This window comes from Bidens hawaiensis, unplaced genomic scaffold (assembly GCF_021521415.1).
Source record: "Bidens hawaiensis isolate Kalapana, Puna unplaced genomic scaffold, B.hawaiensis_p1.1 tig00008515_1, whole genome shotgun sequence".
In the NCBI taxonomy this organism is placed as follows: Eukaryota; Viridiplantae; Streptophyta; class Magnoliopsida; order Asterales; family Asteraceae; genus Bidens; species Bidens hawaiensis.
In genome coordinates, this window is record NW_027491608.1 from 745,139 (window position 1) to 762,313 (window position 17,175).

The window sequence follows — 17,175 nt, forward strand, 5'->3', positions numbered from 1 at the left end:
AAGGGATAAAAGTCTCTTGTACCTAGGAGCCGAACACCGAGCCAGAAATTTGTTCCTCAATCCACTAGAGGGGGAGAGCTCTACAATGGATTTTAAACGTGGGGATGGTACATTCTGGGAGCGAGTCACGGACGAGCTCATAAAGCTAAAGGGTAGAGTTTTGGAGTATATCGATTTATTTGGATTTGGCGGTATCGTACGTTGTGGTTATAGGAGAGTTGACCGAGCGTTGATAGAAGCACTAGTTGAAAGGTGGTGGCCCGAAACAAACACATTTCACCTGCCATTTGGCGAGACGACTGTCACCTTGGAGGATGTTAACGTTCTATGGGGGTTACCTATTGAGGGCGAGGCGTTAGCTGGGTACGAGGGTTCGTTGGACTACAACCAACGGAGGCAAATGTGTCGAACTTATTTGGGTTTTCATACACAAGAATCTGATTATAAAAATCAATTTTTTAAACTCAAATGTATAGTAGACTTTATGTTAGATTACCCAATAACCGCTAAATCTACTAATGCACAATGTTTGCAGCGCGCCATTTGTGTCTGCATAATAGTGGCTACTTATAACATATTAGCACATACAAATAATGGGTACGCGTCATTACATTTACTATCTCATTTGACTGACTTTCAAGTTAGTTGGCGACTGAGTTCGGGTTCTGCTGCCCTAGCGTGTTTGTATAGAGAACTCTATAAGGGAACCAAACCACAAACAATGGCAGTTGGCGGCCCAATGTCACTGCTACAAGTATGGGCATGGACTTGGATTCGAACATTGAGACCCATAATTGTCGGCCAACAAATCGATTGGAGACATCCGTATGGAGCAAGGTAATTACGTACCATTGTAATACTAATATAATTATTAACTAGGTTAGAACCCGTGTGATACACGGGTTGGTCAAAGAATAAAATAAAACATAAATGTGAATAGTGTTAATTCTTAATGCTTGCATTTAAATTTAATGTACAAAGTGAACAAAATAAAACAAAAATTACAATAATATTTAAAATGAATATCATATTAAAAAATGTGTTATATTCAAATTATATGGTTGGTTTAAACTTTAGATTATTTCTAAATGGAAACAGTTATTATCTTTTATAAATTTTCAAATTTTTAAGAGTATAAAATTTCTAGTTTTTTAATCCGAAAAATGATGTGCTTTAAAATTTCTAGTTGTTAAAAGTAATAGAGATGGTTGCTGAAAATCCATTTGTTTATTTTATAGGTAGATATTCTAACACTTATTATTGTCTTTTTAAAGGTGGGCGGAACATAACATTAGTAACAGGGAGAATGACGGATTAGGTTACCATTTTTAAAAAAATATGTTAAAATATTATGTTACCCAATAATATAATATTAGTAGGTTACTATTTTTAAAAAATTAGGGTTTTAAAGATATCTCCTAACACGCTATTAAGAATGGCGGATTAGGAGAAATTATTTAAAAAAAACCTAATCCACCATTGTTAATAGCGGATTTGGAGAAACTTAAAAAAAACCTAATCCGCCATTGATAATAGCGGATAAGAAAAATATTTTTTTTGTGGTTCATCTTTATCGTCCATATTAGGGTAGCTAGTGTGGACATGACATTTCAATTGGCAGCTTTGAACAACATTTCAATTGTGTGGACCCCGGCACATGTGAAGGAATCTACTGCCATCATTTCTATTGCATGCCATCCTTTTATCACTTTTATCACATGTGAAGGGTCAAGCTTGTTTGCTTTTATCATACTGCCATCCTTCAAAGAATCTGATGCTTTTGGCAAGGACAACAAGTTTGCATGCAATGTATTAACTTGGTAGAAAACAAAACTTTGGCAGGTATGTATTAACTTGGTAGAAAACAAAACTTGGTTAGTTAGGTTAGTAGTTTCGTTAGTGTGGTTAGTTTTTTCGTTTGTTTGGTTAATGACTCTAACGTAAGTAAATTAAAAGCCAATGTAATGTTTTACTGTGTGTCATTACACAAAAAGACCTATATTCACAGCCAAAATAAACTTTAAAAAGCATTAATCGTGATGTACAAGTTAAATTTGAAAATGACACTACTCAATTTGGTACCTGGAAGGTTTTATGTAACATCACGAAAGTATTGGGTCAAAAATACCAAGTTTAAAAAGATAAAGGACCAAAAATGACAAGTTTTAAACTTAAAAATAAAAAATAAAAAATCTGTCACCAGGCCTGATCGCGATACGCGACGGCCATAGACCAAACGTCATCGCGTATCGCGATGATGAGGTCTGACAGGGTGACACGTGTCCTACCACGTGTCACCATGTGGCATAAAGCCATGATAAGGTGACACATGTCGACACGTGTCACCTGGTGGTATTATGTGTTGCCACGTGTCACCTGGTGGCATTATGTGTTGCCACGTGACATCACGTCCGCCATGTGCCAGCCCTAGTGGGTGACTCATCATGCTTGCATCGCGATACGCGATGGCATGATCAAGGGACCATCGCGTATCACGATGGGTCCAGGTGAAGTCTATAAATAGCAAGCTATGGCATCACACTTCTCACACCATTCTTCACATACCCTTTCTCTCTCTAACATCTCTCTAAAAATCACCTCGATAAACGTGTACCGACCACCTCGTATTCCGTGCCATTAAACCGACAATACCCCGAAATACCGACGTCCACCTCGAAGTACGCGTCAATCCGAGACGACTCGACGTTCCACCTCGAACTACGCGCCTATCCGAGACGACTCGACGTTCCACTTCGAACTACGCGCCTATCCGAGACGACTCGACGTTCCACCTTGAAGTACGCGCTGACCCGAGACGACATGCCTCGAAGTACGTGCCGACCTGAGACGACCCGACTCGAAGTGTGTGTCGATAAGTTTTGAAGATCGGTGAACCTCGTTTTATTTGAAGGGAGGTGTTGATCAAGATTCCTTATATACATGCAAGCGTCGAAGTGCTGGCCGTGAGTTTAGAAAATAATAAGCCGAATAAGGTATGCATAATGCCCGAATAAAATATTAATAAAATAATAAAGGCTTAGACCCTAGTTAAGGGTATAGTTAATACCTCGAAAATAAACATAAGAAAAACGAAGAAATTATATAAAGAGAAATGATATAAATATGACCATTGGTTATAGATAAAGCGAAATTATTAGATAATAATAAAAGAAGAAAAGAAATAAAAGAAAAGTAAATGAAATAATCATTATTAATAAATAAAGATATAAATATTATTTGAAAGTATTTTGAATAATGAGTAAAAGAATATATTTATATATTGTTTATATGATTCATGTAAACTCAATGTGTGTATATATATACACACACACGTTTTGGAAACGTAGATTTTAGAAAGGAAAACATATCGAACTAAAATTTCGAATGTAAGAATAAAAGGTACATGATTTGGACTATAGGTTCAAACATAAAAAGAAAAAGAAATATAAAAGAAATAAATAAATATAGATGTGTTATGATTTGTTATTTAAGGTTATATTAATCTTAAATAAAAAGAAAAGAAAATATACGTTTCTTAAAGAAAAAGAAACGTAAAGTTTAAGAAAAAGTAAAACAAGTTTTTAAACTTGTAAAAAGAAAAGAGAGAAAATATATATTAAACTAAAAGTTTAAAATAAAGAAAAGATGTTTTTGAACTAAAGGTTTATAAAGAAAATAAAATCGAGGTAAAGATTTAACAAAAGAGACTAGAGGTTTTAAGCCGGATTGTATATCCGACTACCAAAAAGTTATACTCGTACTATAGGTGTGAGATAACAAATAAGAGGGAAAGACCCTCGGACAATGTATTGAAGCTGATCCAAAAGGTTATACTCGTACTATAGGTGCGAGATAGCAACGGGAAAGACCCCCGGACAGTGTTTGAAGCTGATCCAAATCAAAAAGGTGAATGCGCCCCAACTTTTATAACCTGTTTTAAAACGAGTCAAATGTGTTATATGAAAAGGTTTACATGAGACTAAGTGTCTCTAAAACATTTATAAACAAAAGTAAAAGCTTAACCCTCAGGCTGTCGTGTACATTTGTCTGGATCCTTACATATGTGGTAAAATGCGGTGGGCACATCGCACCACGCTTGGTTATAGTCACGCTCGCCTGCGGAGAGTAATGACCATGTTTATACGTATGGTACTTAACTAAGTCGAACGCTGCGGTGTTTGTTGGGGAAGTTAGTGTAGAGACTTGAGTTTATAAATTGTATTGTTTTAAAACTTGATTGTTCCTAAGCCACGATGGGCCGGACCCAAGTTATGTCTCGAGGGGTAATCAACTAAAAGAAAATATTTTAACGTCAACGTATTCACCAGCATATCGTTGACGTATTTTCTAACATTTCAGGAAATTACAGTATCAAGAATTGGAGTCATTTATGAAGTGGATGTTCGCAAGGTAGAGATGACTCATTGTTTTTTTTTAAATTATTAAAATATTATAAACAATATGATTTGTAAAATCAAACGGGTTTATAAATAAAACATTCGGATATTTATTTTCCGAAAAGCTTTTCAAATAAATTGAATATTATTACAAAATAAAGATTTATAAATAAAATGTTTCAAAAGATATATTAATATTTTATTATAAATAAAGCTTTATGAATAAATTAATATTTCCAAATATATTAATATTTTTTAAAGACTTCCGCTAAACTCTGATATATTTACAAAACAGGTACCAACTGTTGATCATACGCCTACCCCCTAAGTCGGGGTGTGACATTTTAGCTTTCCCAATCAAATCAAGGCTGAAAGCTAATAAGGCCTCGATTCCCAAGGCATTTTTCAAGGGCTTGAAATTTCAAAGCATGAACCAAACCACTGCTATACTGAATAGTAACTTTCACATTTGTTAAAACAATCAAGCGGTTACTATACAAAATCAAGTTATACCTTGCCATACTAACAAATTCATGATCTAATGATACAAACAATTTTAAAAAATAAAATGGGAAACATGAATACCTAATGGATGATCTTCACCCTTGCAGACGTGATGTCCAATTGGTGGTGCACATAGAAGCATAACAAAGCTTTATCAGGAAAATCAACTAAAATGAAACCATAGAAAAGAAAAAACCAATAGAATACAAATTACACCGATCTGAAACAAGATCAAGCAATTTTAGAGAGTAAATCGCTGGGCGAGAGCATAAATTTTCTCGAGATAATATCATTGAAATCGTCTGCATTGTTTGAGGTCTAGAGAGACTGTAAGAAAGATAGAGAATTGGGATAAGATGAAAGAATGGAGCGTGTTTGAATTTTGCAATGAGCTAGCTGGTTTGAAGCGGAAACAGATTTGGTCAAAATTGACTTTCAAACCTTTGAATGCATCAAGGGTTGTACTCTATGCAAAATTACTTGTAAATTTCTTATTTTTCAACATGTCTCACTTATATGCATTATATATAGTAATAGATATATAGATTGGGCCTCTTGGTCCCTCCACTGATATAATCATATTATATTCAGTCAGTCAGACAACACCTGAACCCTAGCTGCAGCATTCGACAATGGCAATGACGGGCGATCAACTACCGGAGAAGATGGTTCTAAACGTTGACAACGTGAAATCTATTCGAGGTCAACCTATGTATGTAGCTATGGGTGTCTTTCGAGGTAACTTCACAGACTTATAACTTAGGGTAGATTTTTTCATAACTGTAAGTTTTAATCAATAAACTGCCAAATTAAGTTCTTATTGATGATATAGAATTTGTTTACATCGATTGTTAATGCTTGATTCATGATATAATGTTTGATTCGTGAACAGTTAATTCACATATTCTTAGTGATATTTATTAATAATTCTTAGTGATATCTAGATGCTTGTTTTCAAGGTAATTTCACACACTTACTTTGGGTAGACTTTTTCATAACAGTAAGTTTTAATCAATAAACTGTGATGAATTTCTATGTTGTTTCTATCATTCAGGGCAATTTGGTATTAATTGGTTAGATTGGCAATAGTTAAGGGTGTTCAAAAAAATCCGAATCCGTATCCAAATTATCCGGATATCAGATATCAGAATTTTCGGATAATGATTTTGAAAAAATTTCGATTCGAACTATCCGAAATACACACACACACACACACTCGTAGTTACCCGCACAATGCAGCGACAGCTAAAACTGACAACATGATACTCGTCTATCATTCGTATATAAAGTATATCGTGTTACAAAGGTAAACACCAAACATATTATGAATAGAAAGTAAGAAATCAATATCTTATCCGTAGTCATTTAACAGTTACTTCCTTCATTGCAATTGGAATTCCACCAATTAAAAGTACAAGCAAATTGTCAACTCCTTGACGACATTTATGGTTTAGAAATGGGGTATACACTATCATTCCTACCGTAATTAAACATGGGACCTTGATTCCATAAGATACGATATGCCAATACATATAAAACAAAAAGCATTGTTTTGATCTTTCATGAAAACAATATAAAAAGAACTAATTACAAAATGGCGGCTCATTTTGGTCTCTTTCTTCCGTAGCATTTATTGAACATTGGTTTAGATAAATCGCCACACACTTTGTTGGATTTATTGAACATTGAGTTAATTATTACTAACTCACATCAAAATCATACAAGAAAAAAAAATAGTGATATACGCACCACAACATTCAGCTCATGAGTGTTTTATCTATATGACCTTAGCAGCTTTGTTAATATTTTCTACAGGTTCGCTTTTTAAGTTATAGAATTTTGCAACTGCAATAAACAAAAACTATATGAAAAGGAGGCTACGATGAACTTAGTACAACATCTTGTCCACCAAATGTGACCTTTGAAATTTTGTAAACTACAACACAGTCTTTCAGTTTCTATTCTTTCATCGGTCTAAGAAGTCTATTGCTATATGGCTAAAAAAACAGAGGGATTTTTCTCAAAAATCAGGCTCACTGTTTAGAAAATGTACAGGTAACGAAAGTATGAAAGCCATTTTATCAAGTTGGTTTACCTTGAAACTGCGCAATAAACAAAAAACTATATGAAAAGGAGGGCACGATGAACTTAGTACAACATCTTGCTAATTGACTATATTTTGACATCTTCACTAACGCATTGAGCCCAAACTGTGTTTAGCGAACAAAGGCCACGCGAAGTCTTGACATAACCTACAACTCCAAGAACGTTGGTGGTTTCTTAGTTTTGGTGGCTCCAAGTAACACATGTTTTTTTCTTTTCTTTTGAAGCTCTGCATAACAAAACAATTAACAACAATGGCTTTAAATACACTTCAAGGAGTGCAATTTTTTTTTGTAATTTGAAAAACAAATAGCTTACTTGATTCGAGTTTCTTGACCTCCCTAACAATATGGGTCGTTCCTGATTTGTGGTTTGGTCAGATCATCTTTAGGAAAAGCTTTCACTGCATACATCACCTCAAAATAATAAATATATTGTAGCAATACAACATGATTTGCGTACTAATGCCTAGTTAAGAATCACAAATGAACAAACAGACTTGTTAAAAAAGAATTCAGATGTGACAAGAAATAAAGAAAAATAAATAAAGTGGCATAACAAGAAGGCACCATTAGTAATAATGAAAACTTAAAACTGAGTGTATATGACTAAAAAAACATAAAAAAAATGAGGTAAAAACAGTATATGCCTAATAGAAGAGCAGAAGTGAACAAATATAAGCTACTGCTATAATTATGGTTAAACTAATCGGTTAACCAGAAAAATAATACGGATAAATTAGAGGGATATTGACAAAGTTACAATCAAACGAGTAAGAAGGGATTCAACAAAAGGAGGGAACATTGCATATGATCTGATAAATGTCTAATGATGGCCTTCTGGAAAAAAAAAAGAAAAAGAAAAAAAGCCGCCTCATAACATAAAATCTATATAATACATGTGACAACATGATTGATGATGAGTATATATCTTTAGCTAAATGAAATGTTCTAAACTTTAATCCATTCCCTGAATCACTTACGTCTCTTTAATACACTTTGTATGTGTTATTTATACGTGTAACAAGGCTACAGTACTAGACTGTCTTATAAGTTATAACTATTTGTACAAGTCCAATAACCAATCACTAACGTGAATAACAATAAAATAAAGCATGAACTAAAATCAAACTCATACTATCATAGAATGATTCAATATCGAACAACACCTTGTATGAAAAAGTGAAAAACTTATAAACAATTGGTTAACTAGAGGGCACAAACTAGGTATTTTCAAGAACAGGGTATGGTGAATAAAACTCAAACCATGTATGGTAGGAACCGGATCCTGGTATAGTCGATATTTGACTGGGTTTTCCGGGTAGGGTCGGGTTTTGACCGGGTATTTCTGGTTCCGGTTTCGGTTCCAGCACGTTCGCCTGTTCGGGTATAGCTCCGAGAAGAAATCCTATATCAGGTCATACCCACTAGTCGGGTACATGTAAGAACCGGTTTCGGATCAGGTTCTGAACGGAATATTTTGTGCACTTATTCCCGAACCCGAAAATAAACTCGGAACCGGTTTTTTTTATACCCGAACCCGTACCCGACCCTACCTGTAGGACACATATAAAGTATGCATTTCAGCACCAAAACCCGTACCTGATTTGTACCAGGTAAGTAATACCCGAAACCGGAACCAGTTCGATACTTGGAACTGGGCTTTTTTTAATACCGAAATCGGTTTTCAAATACCCGATCTATACCCGATAAATACCCATAAAGGGGCATCCCCTTAACAAAAATCAAATTTATACCCTAAAAAACCTGAAAAAAAAAACTCGGTTCTAGAATATCCGGTTCAATAGCCGGAAATAGAGTATTCAAATACCCGGTTCTAGAATATCCGGTTCTATATCCGATCCGAACCGAAAAATAAGGTATGGTTTTTAGTGGCAATACTTGTGCCCGAACCCGACCCGGGTATTACCAATACCTGATTTTTCAATACCCAATCATACCCGAACCCCGTTCCATTCCCGAAACTGTGTGTTTGAAAAACCTAGAGCCTCTAGGTTTAACTAGATGTGCATAAAAAACCCGAACCCGGAATCGGACACAAAATAAAAACCCAGAACCGATATTTTAATACTCGAACCCGTACCCGACCCTACCCCATAAGGTACAGATAAGGTATGCATTTCGGTAGTAAAACCCAAACCCGAACTGGGCCTGATTTGTACCCTGTAATACCTGAAAACCCGAACAGGTTCCATACCCGGAACCGGGTTTTCCCAATACCCAAAAACCGGGTATTTTAAATACTCGATGTATACCCGAAAAATACCCCTAAAAAGTGCAACTTTTTAAAAATTTAATCTATACGCGAAAAATACCCAGAAAAAACATGAAAAAACCCAAAGATAGGGTTTTTTCAATACCCGAAAATAGGATATTCAAATCCTCGGTTTTAGAATACTCGGTTCTATACCCGACCCGACCCCGATGCATAGGGTACGGTTTCTAGAGACAATACCCGGATCCGAACCTAAACCGGGTATTTGAAAAACCCGATTTGTGCACCTCTAGGTTTACCCGGACCCGAACCCGATGCATAGGCCTAGGCCCAAGCCCAACTCACACGGATACCCAGTTTCAACCCATTCAGTCCACTTTCACTTCGTCACTGTTAATCGCTTGCAGAAAGGGCAACCGTCCGACGGTGACTCCAAACGAATCCAAAATGAGTGACGAAACTCCCAAGCTCTACGTTCACAAGCCGAAGAAAGGTATCATTATCATTATATTATATTATAATCAAATCTCACTTTCTCAAATTTATATTCATTTCTGAAATCCGGATCGTTGAATTTGAAGCATTAGGTTTAATAATTTTATGTTCATATATTATCACTTTAAATCGTTAATTTGATTTGTGATTATTTATATTAATAGCTCAATTGAAGAAACACCTGCAGCAGCAACAACAATCACGTGCTTCTCCGTCACCGTCACCGGCACCTGTTTCATCATCTTCGTCAATGACTAATCAATCTACTACTACTACTTCTTCGTCATCGCCTCCAACGCCACCGAAGGAGTCGTTTGCACGTCGTTATAGGTTCCTCTGGCCGCTTCTGCTAGCTGTTAATTTTTCAGTCGGAGGTATTTATTTATACTGATTTAATTATTTGAAGTTGTTACTTGGATCGATACCGTTGACATTGAACATGTTATGAATTAGGTTGATTAATGCGTTCTGATATGTGAATTATGAATTAGGTTGATTAGTTTTTTGATCGGAGGTATGTATATATTGCTTTAATGATTTAAAGGTGTTACTTGTTAGGAATTAGGATAACTACGGTTTTAGGTTTTCTCGATTTCAATCGTTGCTACTAAGCGTATTACGTTTTAGGTTAGTTATTGCGTTTTGATACGTGTTATAGGACTTGTTTGGAATTAGGATTACTAGTTTATGTTGATTTTAATCATTGACAGTTTGACACTGAAGTTTTTATGAATTGGGTTGATTAATGCGTTCTGATATGTTAATTATGAATTAGGTGGATTAGTGTTTAGACTGGAGGTTAATGTATCGCTTAAACTATATGAAGCTGTTACTTAATAGGAATTCGGATTGCTGCAGTTCTAGGTTCTTGTTGACTTTGATTGCTGCTACTAAACATATTATGAATTAGGTTGATTAATTTGTACTGATTTGTGTTGTGTTTGAGCTAAATCAGATCTCTGCATACTTTTTAAGCATTTATTGTTATACTTTGTGTAGCCATACTTCTGGTGCTCTCAATCATTGTGCCATGTAAAATTTCAGGTCGTTTATAAGTTATTATTGATGAATTTAAATTAACTTAGACAAAACTGGCATTGATGATACTATATCAGGTGATATCTAATATCAGTATGCTGTTCATTTTTAAGGTAACATTTGATTGGTTCTCAAAGATGAATACCCCCACACCATGTAGGTAAAATTTATAATACAAAACGACCCTTTTCTGTCGATCTGTTCTTTTCTATAGAAAACTGTGTATATTTTTCTTTACTTAGATGCATAGAGTCATAAGAGTCTAGAAGAGGGCATTCTGGTCTGCTTACTTATTTTCGTGCTATGTGAATGGAGACTTAGTGTAAATAGATCAATTTATGTTGCATGCTATCTCCGACATGTCAAATGTTTTTGAAATTGATTTTCATTCATACTTTCATAATATATGATACTATCTGTAGCATTTTTCATCTTTTTTCAAACTAAGTTCAATTAGGAATCTTTAGTTACATGATTCATTGCTAATGATAGTAACTAGCAGTCAGGTGTAAAACTGTAAATAAGATTATGAATGCATGTATACCTTCGTTTTAAAATCAAAACTGTCATTTCTATATATTGCAGCTTACCTTTTCATGAGAACAAAGAAGGAGGGCATGGAGGAAAATGTGACAGCTGTCACTTCTACTTCTACATCTGCTGCTTCAACTACTGCAGTTACTGATTCAGTCACATCCCACCCTGTTATTGTGGAGCCCGCTAAAGTGCGTGAACCGATACCAGTGGATCAGCAACGTGAGCTTTTCAAGTGGATACTGGAAGAGAAAAGAAAATTAAAGCCAAAGAATGCTGAAGAGAAAAAGAAAATCGATGAAGAAAAGGCCATTTTGAAACAATTCATTCGAGCAAAGCCCATCCCGCCTTTCTGAATTCTAATTCATAGGTTGGTTTTCTTCACTTGCAGTCTGTACATTTTAGTTTTTGTTTGGGGTTGTGTTGGGATATATGGACTTATTTTCCTCTATCGGGTACTATTACACTTGTTGGGCATGCTTCTTTGATTCTTCATGAAAGCATAACAATGTATCGGTGATGATGACAAATCATGTATGTTGGGTAATGGGTAGGGCTTTGAGGGTTGCAAACGAGCTCAACTTAGGCTTAAGTTAATCATCTTGATGCTGAGCTCGACATGCTCTCGTGATTTATGCTTGAGGTTGAGGTAGATTTTAATGGTCAAGTAGCTTGTAAGTATGTAATTGACAATGTTAAATTTAAGAAGCTCTATGTGAGTTCTGTATAAGAACTCGATAACTTTTGACGTGGACAAGCTAAGTTTAGCTTGAGTCCGAATAATCAGATCAACGCTCAACTAATTCTAGCGAACATTTGACATGATGGTATCCTAGCCTCCTAGGTGATAATCTATATCATGTTATATATGTATACAGACAAATGCTAATCAAATAACATATAGTAAGAGAGGAGTCAAGCCCAAGTATAACTTGAGTTTGATTATAAAGCTTAAAAGCACACTTGGGCTTTGATTATAAAGCTCGAAACCAAGACATTCACATCCATCAAAAACCCCTTCACTGCCGACTAACATGCCCCCAATGTGTCGAATAACATCTAGATCTAATCCTTACCCAGAGGAAAGAGAGAGTCTTGATGTCCTCAACCGATTTGAACATGAACACCGTTTTCGTTTATTCCTTTCCACAAGACCCACATCGTAGTTAGAACAATGGCGTGGATGATTTCTTTCTTCCTTTGAACGGTCCAAAGTAGAGAGAAACTCGAGTAATACTTTGACCAACCGAAGCCAAGTATTGAACTTTTACACCAAACTCAAACTTGCCATCAAATCCAAATGGCTTTAGATGGCAAACAACACAAAAGACACACGGACAAGGTGTGCACTTAGAGCATCCACAACAAGGAACAATTATCTAGGTTTGAATACATGTGTCAACTACAAACTTGAGAAGATTCAAACTTCATTGTTGTAGCTAAAAGTTTGTTCAATTGAGTTTGTATCATCAAACTTCAAACAAACTGCCATGTGGGATTTCAAAAAGTTGTTTATTAAAAAAGAAAGTGTATACTAATTATAGGTATTATGTATTCAACATATATGAAATATAAACAATAAATATGTTATGACATGTTGTATAGATGCTCGTCACCATCAACAGAGTCTGTATAGAAATTGAATGCATAAACTAACTTTCATCTACTAGAAACTAAATGCAACTACAAATTCAAAAATATGTAATAAACTTTGTATATTAACACACATAACATATATGAAAAAACCACACTCATCACTAAAACTTCACACACTTTCATCTAAAAAAATGGATGATAACACTCCGTTTCAACAACTTTTACTCAACAACTTAACTCCAAACCCGAGCCAACCTATCCCGACTCAAAACTCAAGCCAATTCATCACGACTCAACACCCGAGCCAACCCATCGCGACTCAACAACCAAGCCAACCCAACCCGACTCAACACCCGAGCCAACCCATCCCGACCCAATTCCATTTAAATAGATCTAGTAAATTAATTGTAGAGGTAGGTGATGATGTGGCAGTTTGTGATGGTTTGTTGTTGTGGAAGAAAATATGAGTTTTTAAAAAAAGTTTGGAATCTGATGTGGCGCTAATGTGACGGTTTTTAAAGGTTTGTTGTTGTGGATGCTCTTATAATCTTTTGAAAGTTGAGTTACTTGAGAACCACCGTCTGAACTTTATTAATATAGTTACCTAGAGTAAGCTATTACATTGACTAACTGTCGGCGAGGTCAGTATTGGGCAACAACCTGACTCTCACAAGAGTCGACTTCCCATTCACTTCGTGCTCTTTGACGACCTACAGGATTTCTGGCCACCAAAGACAACTAGGCGGCCGACCATAAACCCAATACCCCCTTTTCATTTTTATCTTCGTTTCTCATTGGCCCTTTACCTTTGCTTAACTTCAATTTGCACAACTCGATTTTAAATAGGATGACAACACACAGGTGGTGTCGACATCGACAATTAGTTAATCGTCTAAACGATGGGTTTCTTGATTGACAGGATCAAATATGGAAACAACCGGGATTCTTAATCGGTGATGGGGGTGCAATGCTAGTGACATTACTGGAATTAGAGTTACTGATTCAAGAGCTTCCAAATTGGAATCCCTGTATCATCCTAATCTCTGTAATTTATAGAAGAATTTAAGGTTTTCAAAAATTTTGCACTTCATCCGATTTCCTAAATGGAGAATATGTCTAGTGAATTATTATTTAATCCCTAATTTTTTTTTCACTATATATATGTTGCTTCTAAGTCATTCAACTCATTATATGATTCTTGTGCAACTATTATCATAAATGTTAAAGATTTTAAAAGTAAGAAAAGCAAATGAAATGATATGATTTTTTGTTATTATTTAGCGGTATTCTTTTAGTTGGGCTTAAGCAACTGTGAAACTTCGTAATCATTTATTGAATTTTTGGTTTTCAATATCACATCGCAACTCAACCATAATTCATACATATTTAATTTGTGAAAATAAAAAAAAGACAAGAAGCATAAAAGCATGGGAACGTCCGCCGAATCCATTAAATATGTGTTGGGTGTGTGATGATGAGTAGAATGCGTTGCCAACTTATGTATTTGTTTTCATATTTATGCTTATACAAAAATAGAAATTATAATGAGAGAGTCACATGTAAACACATTATCAAATTACCCTACCACTATAAATAATGACTATGTGGGGGTCTCCTTCAATACTTCATTTTGTAAATTTCCTTTTTCACACAATTATACAAAAGGGTCCCTTCACTATTCCCAACCCTACACTTTTGACCACTTCACTTCTTAGCTTTGTCTATCAATGATCAATCTATGTCATGTCATCTTTTGTTATGTTATCATCATAGGCAAATTCCACATCGATAGTGAACATAAGACATTCTTAGTTCATAAGTAAATGTTCGCCTCTTAAATCACCAACGCGTTTGGGGCTTAACGTTAGTGGACGACTAGCGAGAGGAGAGCTCCATAGTTAAACGTGCTCAGGTGGAAGTAGTAGCAGGATGGGTGACCTAATGAGAAGTCTTCACCTGGGCAACTAAAACAAATATGTGAGCTCTTCATGAACAAAGAAGACAATATTGATGATATGAGGGGCCGGATGTTATATATCATCATAGGGTGAGCGTTTTGTACATATGAATAACTTAAATGCACAACTAGTTTTGAAATGCCGTACTTATAGATCATTGTGTTTAATAGTAATAAACAAGGTGATTGATTTATGTAATTGTTTACCTCAACTGTATATGCAGAAACGGAGACGCAATTAAAATGGCTCAAAGTTTACTCCGTGATTAAATGAAAAGCTTGAGAACCGAATGCTTCAAAGAAATTTCAAAGGTGCTCTTTACAATAATTGAAACTTAAAACCTCTGCAGTCGATATCGCTGATATATCAGGGATATATCGGTCATCGGTCCCTTGCCGATATATAAATTAAAATATCGGTTCAGAATATCGGTACCGAAAATATCAACGATATTGATCGGTAATTAATCAATATTGGACTAATATTTGACCGATATATCACCGATATTCCCGATATCAGCGTTTTAAGTCTCAATTATCAACTTTTAGTGTTCAATGTTAGTGTTTTAAGTCTTAATCAATTCTTACTTGTTACGATTGGTAGTGTTTTGCAATTTGCAAAAGGTTATTTTGTTAATGGTAGGAGACTATACTGAATTATTACTGTTAAATTGCTATATATATGAATTTTACATGATATTAAAATTATCGATATCCCACCGATATCTCACTGCGATAACCGATATCTCAGATATCGGTCATTGACCGATATCCGATATTTTTCCGCATTAACTGCTTAGCTCAAAACCGAAAAGTAAACAACCTTTAACCCTAACTTATACTAAACATAGAAACAGGAAAAACATAAATAAATAAAAGATCACATATAAGATAAACTTTCGACATACAAACTAGGAGATAATCCTGTGTAACTTATTTTCTAACTCTCGTCGTATCTACAATGCAGACTATGTGTAAGTGGAACAACGTTATTTGCCTTCTATGGATACATACTTAAAACTTAAAAGGTTGGTTTTGTATTTGATGTACATTTACATATGTATTAATTACATTAACATGATAAGAAAAAAATTGATTTGTTGGGATACATATAAATTAATCATGTATGTTTTAGTTTTGAATTTTCTTTAGTTTGTATTTAAAGAAAAAAATATATATAATCATATACGGCCAAGTGGGTTCTTCCTCAGTCTCCATTGTTCATTGCTCTTCGATGTAAATCTATATGATTTTTTTTTATGATTATGATTAGCAACTTTATTTAATAAAAAATGAACAGAAATAATTAGGATAATTAAGCATCATTAACATGACTGAAAAGTCTATTTATTTACGGAGTATTATTTATTTAAGAACATTGAATTGGTACAGATAGATTCTTCCATGAAGTCAATTCTATCGCATATAATATACTTGATATTAAGAATAAATGTAAAATAATAATATTAATTGTGAAGAATTGGTGTTATATGAGACTTTTATTACAAAACTTTATTTCTTTATTTTCTTTATTAAGCATGTTGTCAAACCTCAAAAGGGACCATTTGTTAATTTCATACCAATTATGGTGTTATATTTGTCATGAATCAATGTAATCCAATATTGTTAATCGTATACATGTCATCATTATAGAGACGGCTAAGTATAGAATACTCCGTGATACTGTAAAGAAGATTATTAATTGATATAAAGAAAACATAAACGAATGAAAGAGGTTTGAGGAAGGCAGAACGGAAAGAGGTGTCTCAAAGTCATTAACTAATGATATGAACTATATTTACATTTCCAATTTGTGCATTATCTGTAGCGAAACTCTAGAGAAGGTGTACCATCTCTTTACTTCGTGCTACATCGCTTCAGTTGTTTGGCAAGGAATTAGCAATTGGTGCAAGACAAATCAAATATTTGTCTTTATGATTAGAGACTTATTGAAATTTTATAATTCAAGATGGATAGACGATAGACAAAAAGACATGTTACATCGTAGTGATGTAATTGAATGTTGGTGCATATATAAGACAAGGAATAAAGTTCAATTCTCAAACAAAAAAAGCTTAAGTGTCAAAAGATATAGGAAAACAACAAATCGGTCTTTTTTTTTTTTTTGATAAAGAATAGATCTAAACACAAATCAATTCTTTGGAGAGATTAAAGAATTTGATCATCCACAATTTTATCTATTTCTATAGAGATCGATATAACTTCTTTTTGTAATTTTGTTTCATGTTATAATTTGTTGGGTGTTTGCCTTGCTCTAGCTTGATTTTTTTAATAAAATTTGCCTAAAAGGAAAAA

General features: G+C 34.6%; 1 protein-coding gene across 1 annotated transcript; it reads left to right on the top strand.

Moving 5' to 3' along the window:
* The first annotated feature begins 9,565 nt into the window (after positions 1–9,565).
* LOC143529272 (uncharacterized) lies at positions 9,566–12,653 on the top strand. Its single transcript, XM_077025097.1, has 3 exons — positions 9,566–9,732; positions 9,899–10,108; positions 11,358–12,653. The coding sequence occupies exons 1-3, from the start codon at positions 9,687–9,689 to the stop codon at positions 11,660–11,662; spliced, it is 561 nt and encodes a 186-aa protein (XP_076881212.1). The 5' UTR covers positions 9,566–9,686; the 3' UTR covers positions 11,663–12,653.
* The last annotated feature ends 4,522 nt before the right edge of the window (positions 12,654–17,175 follow it).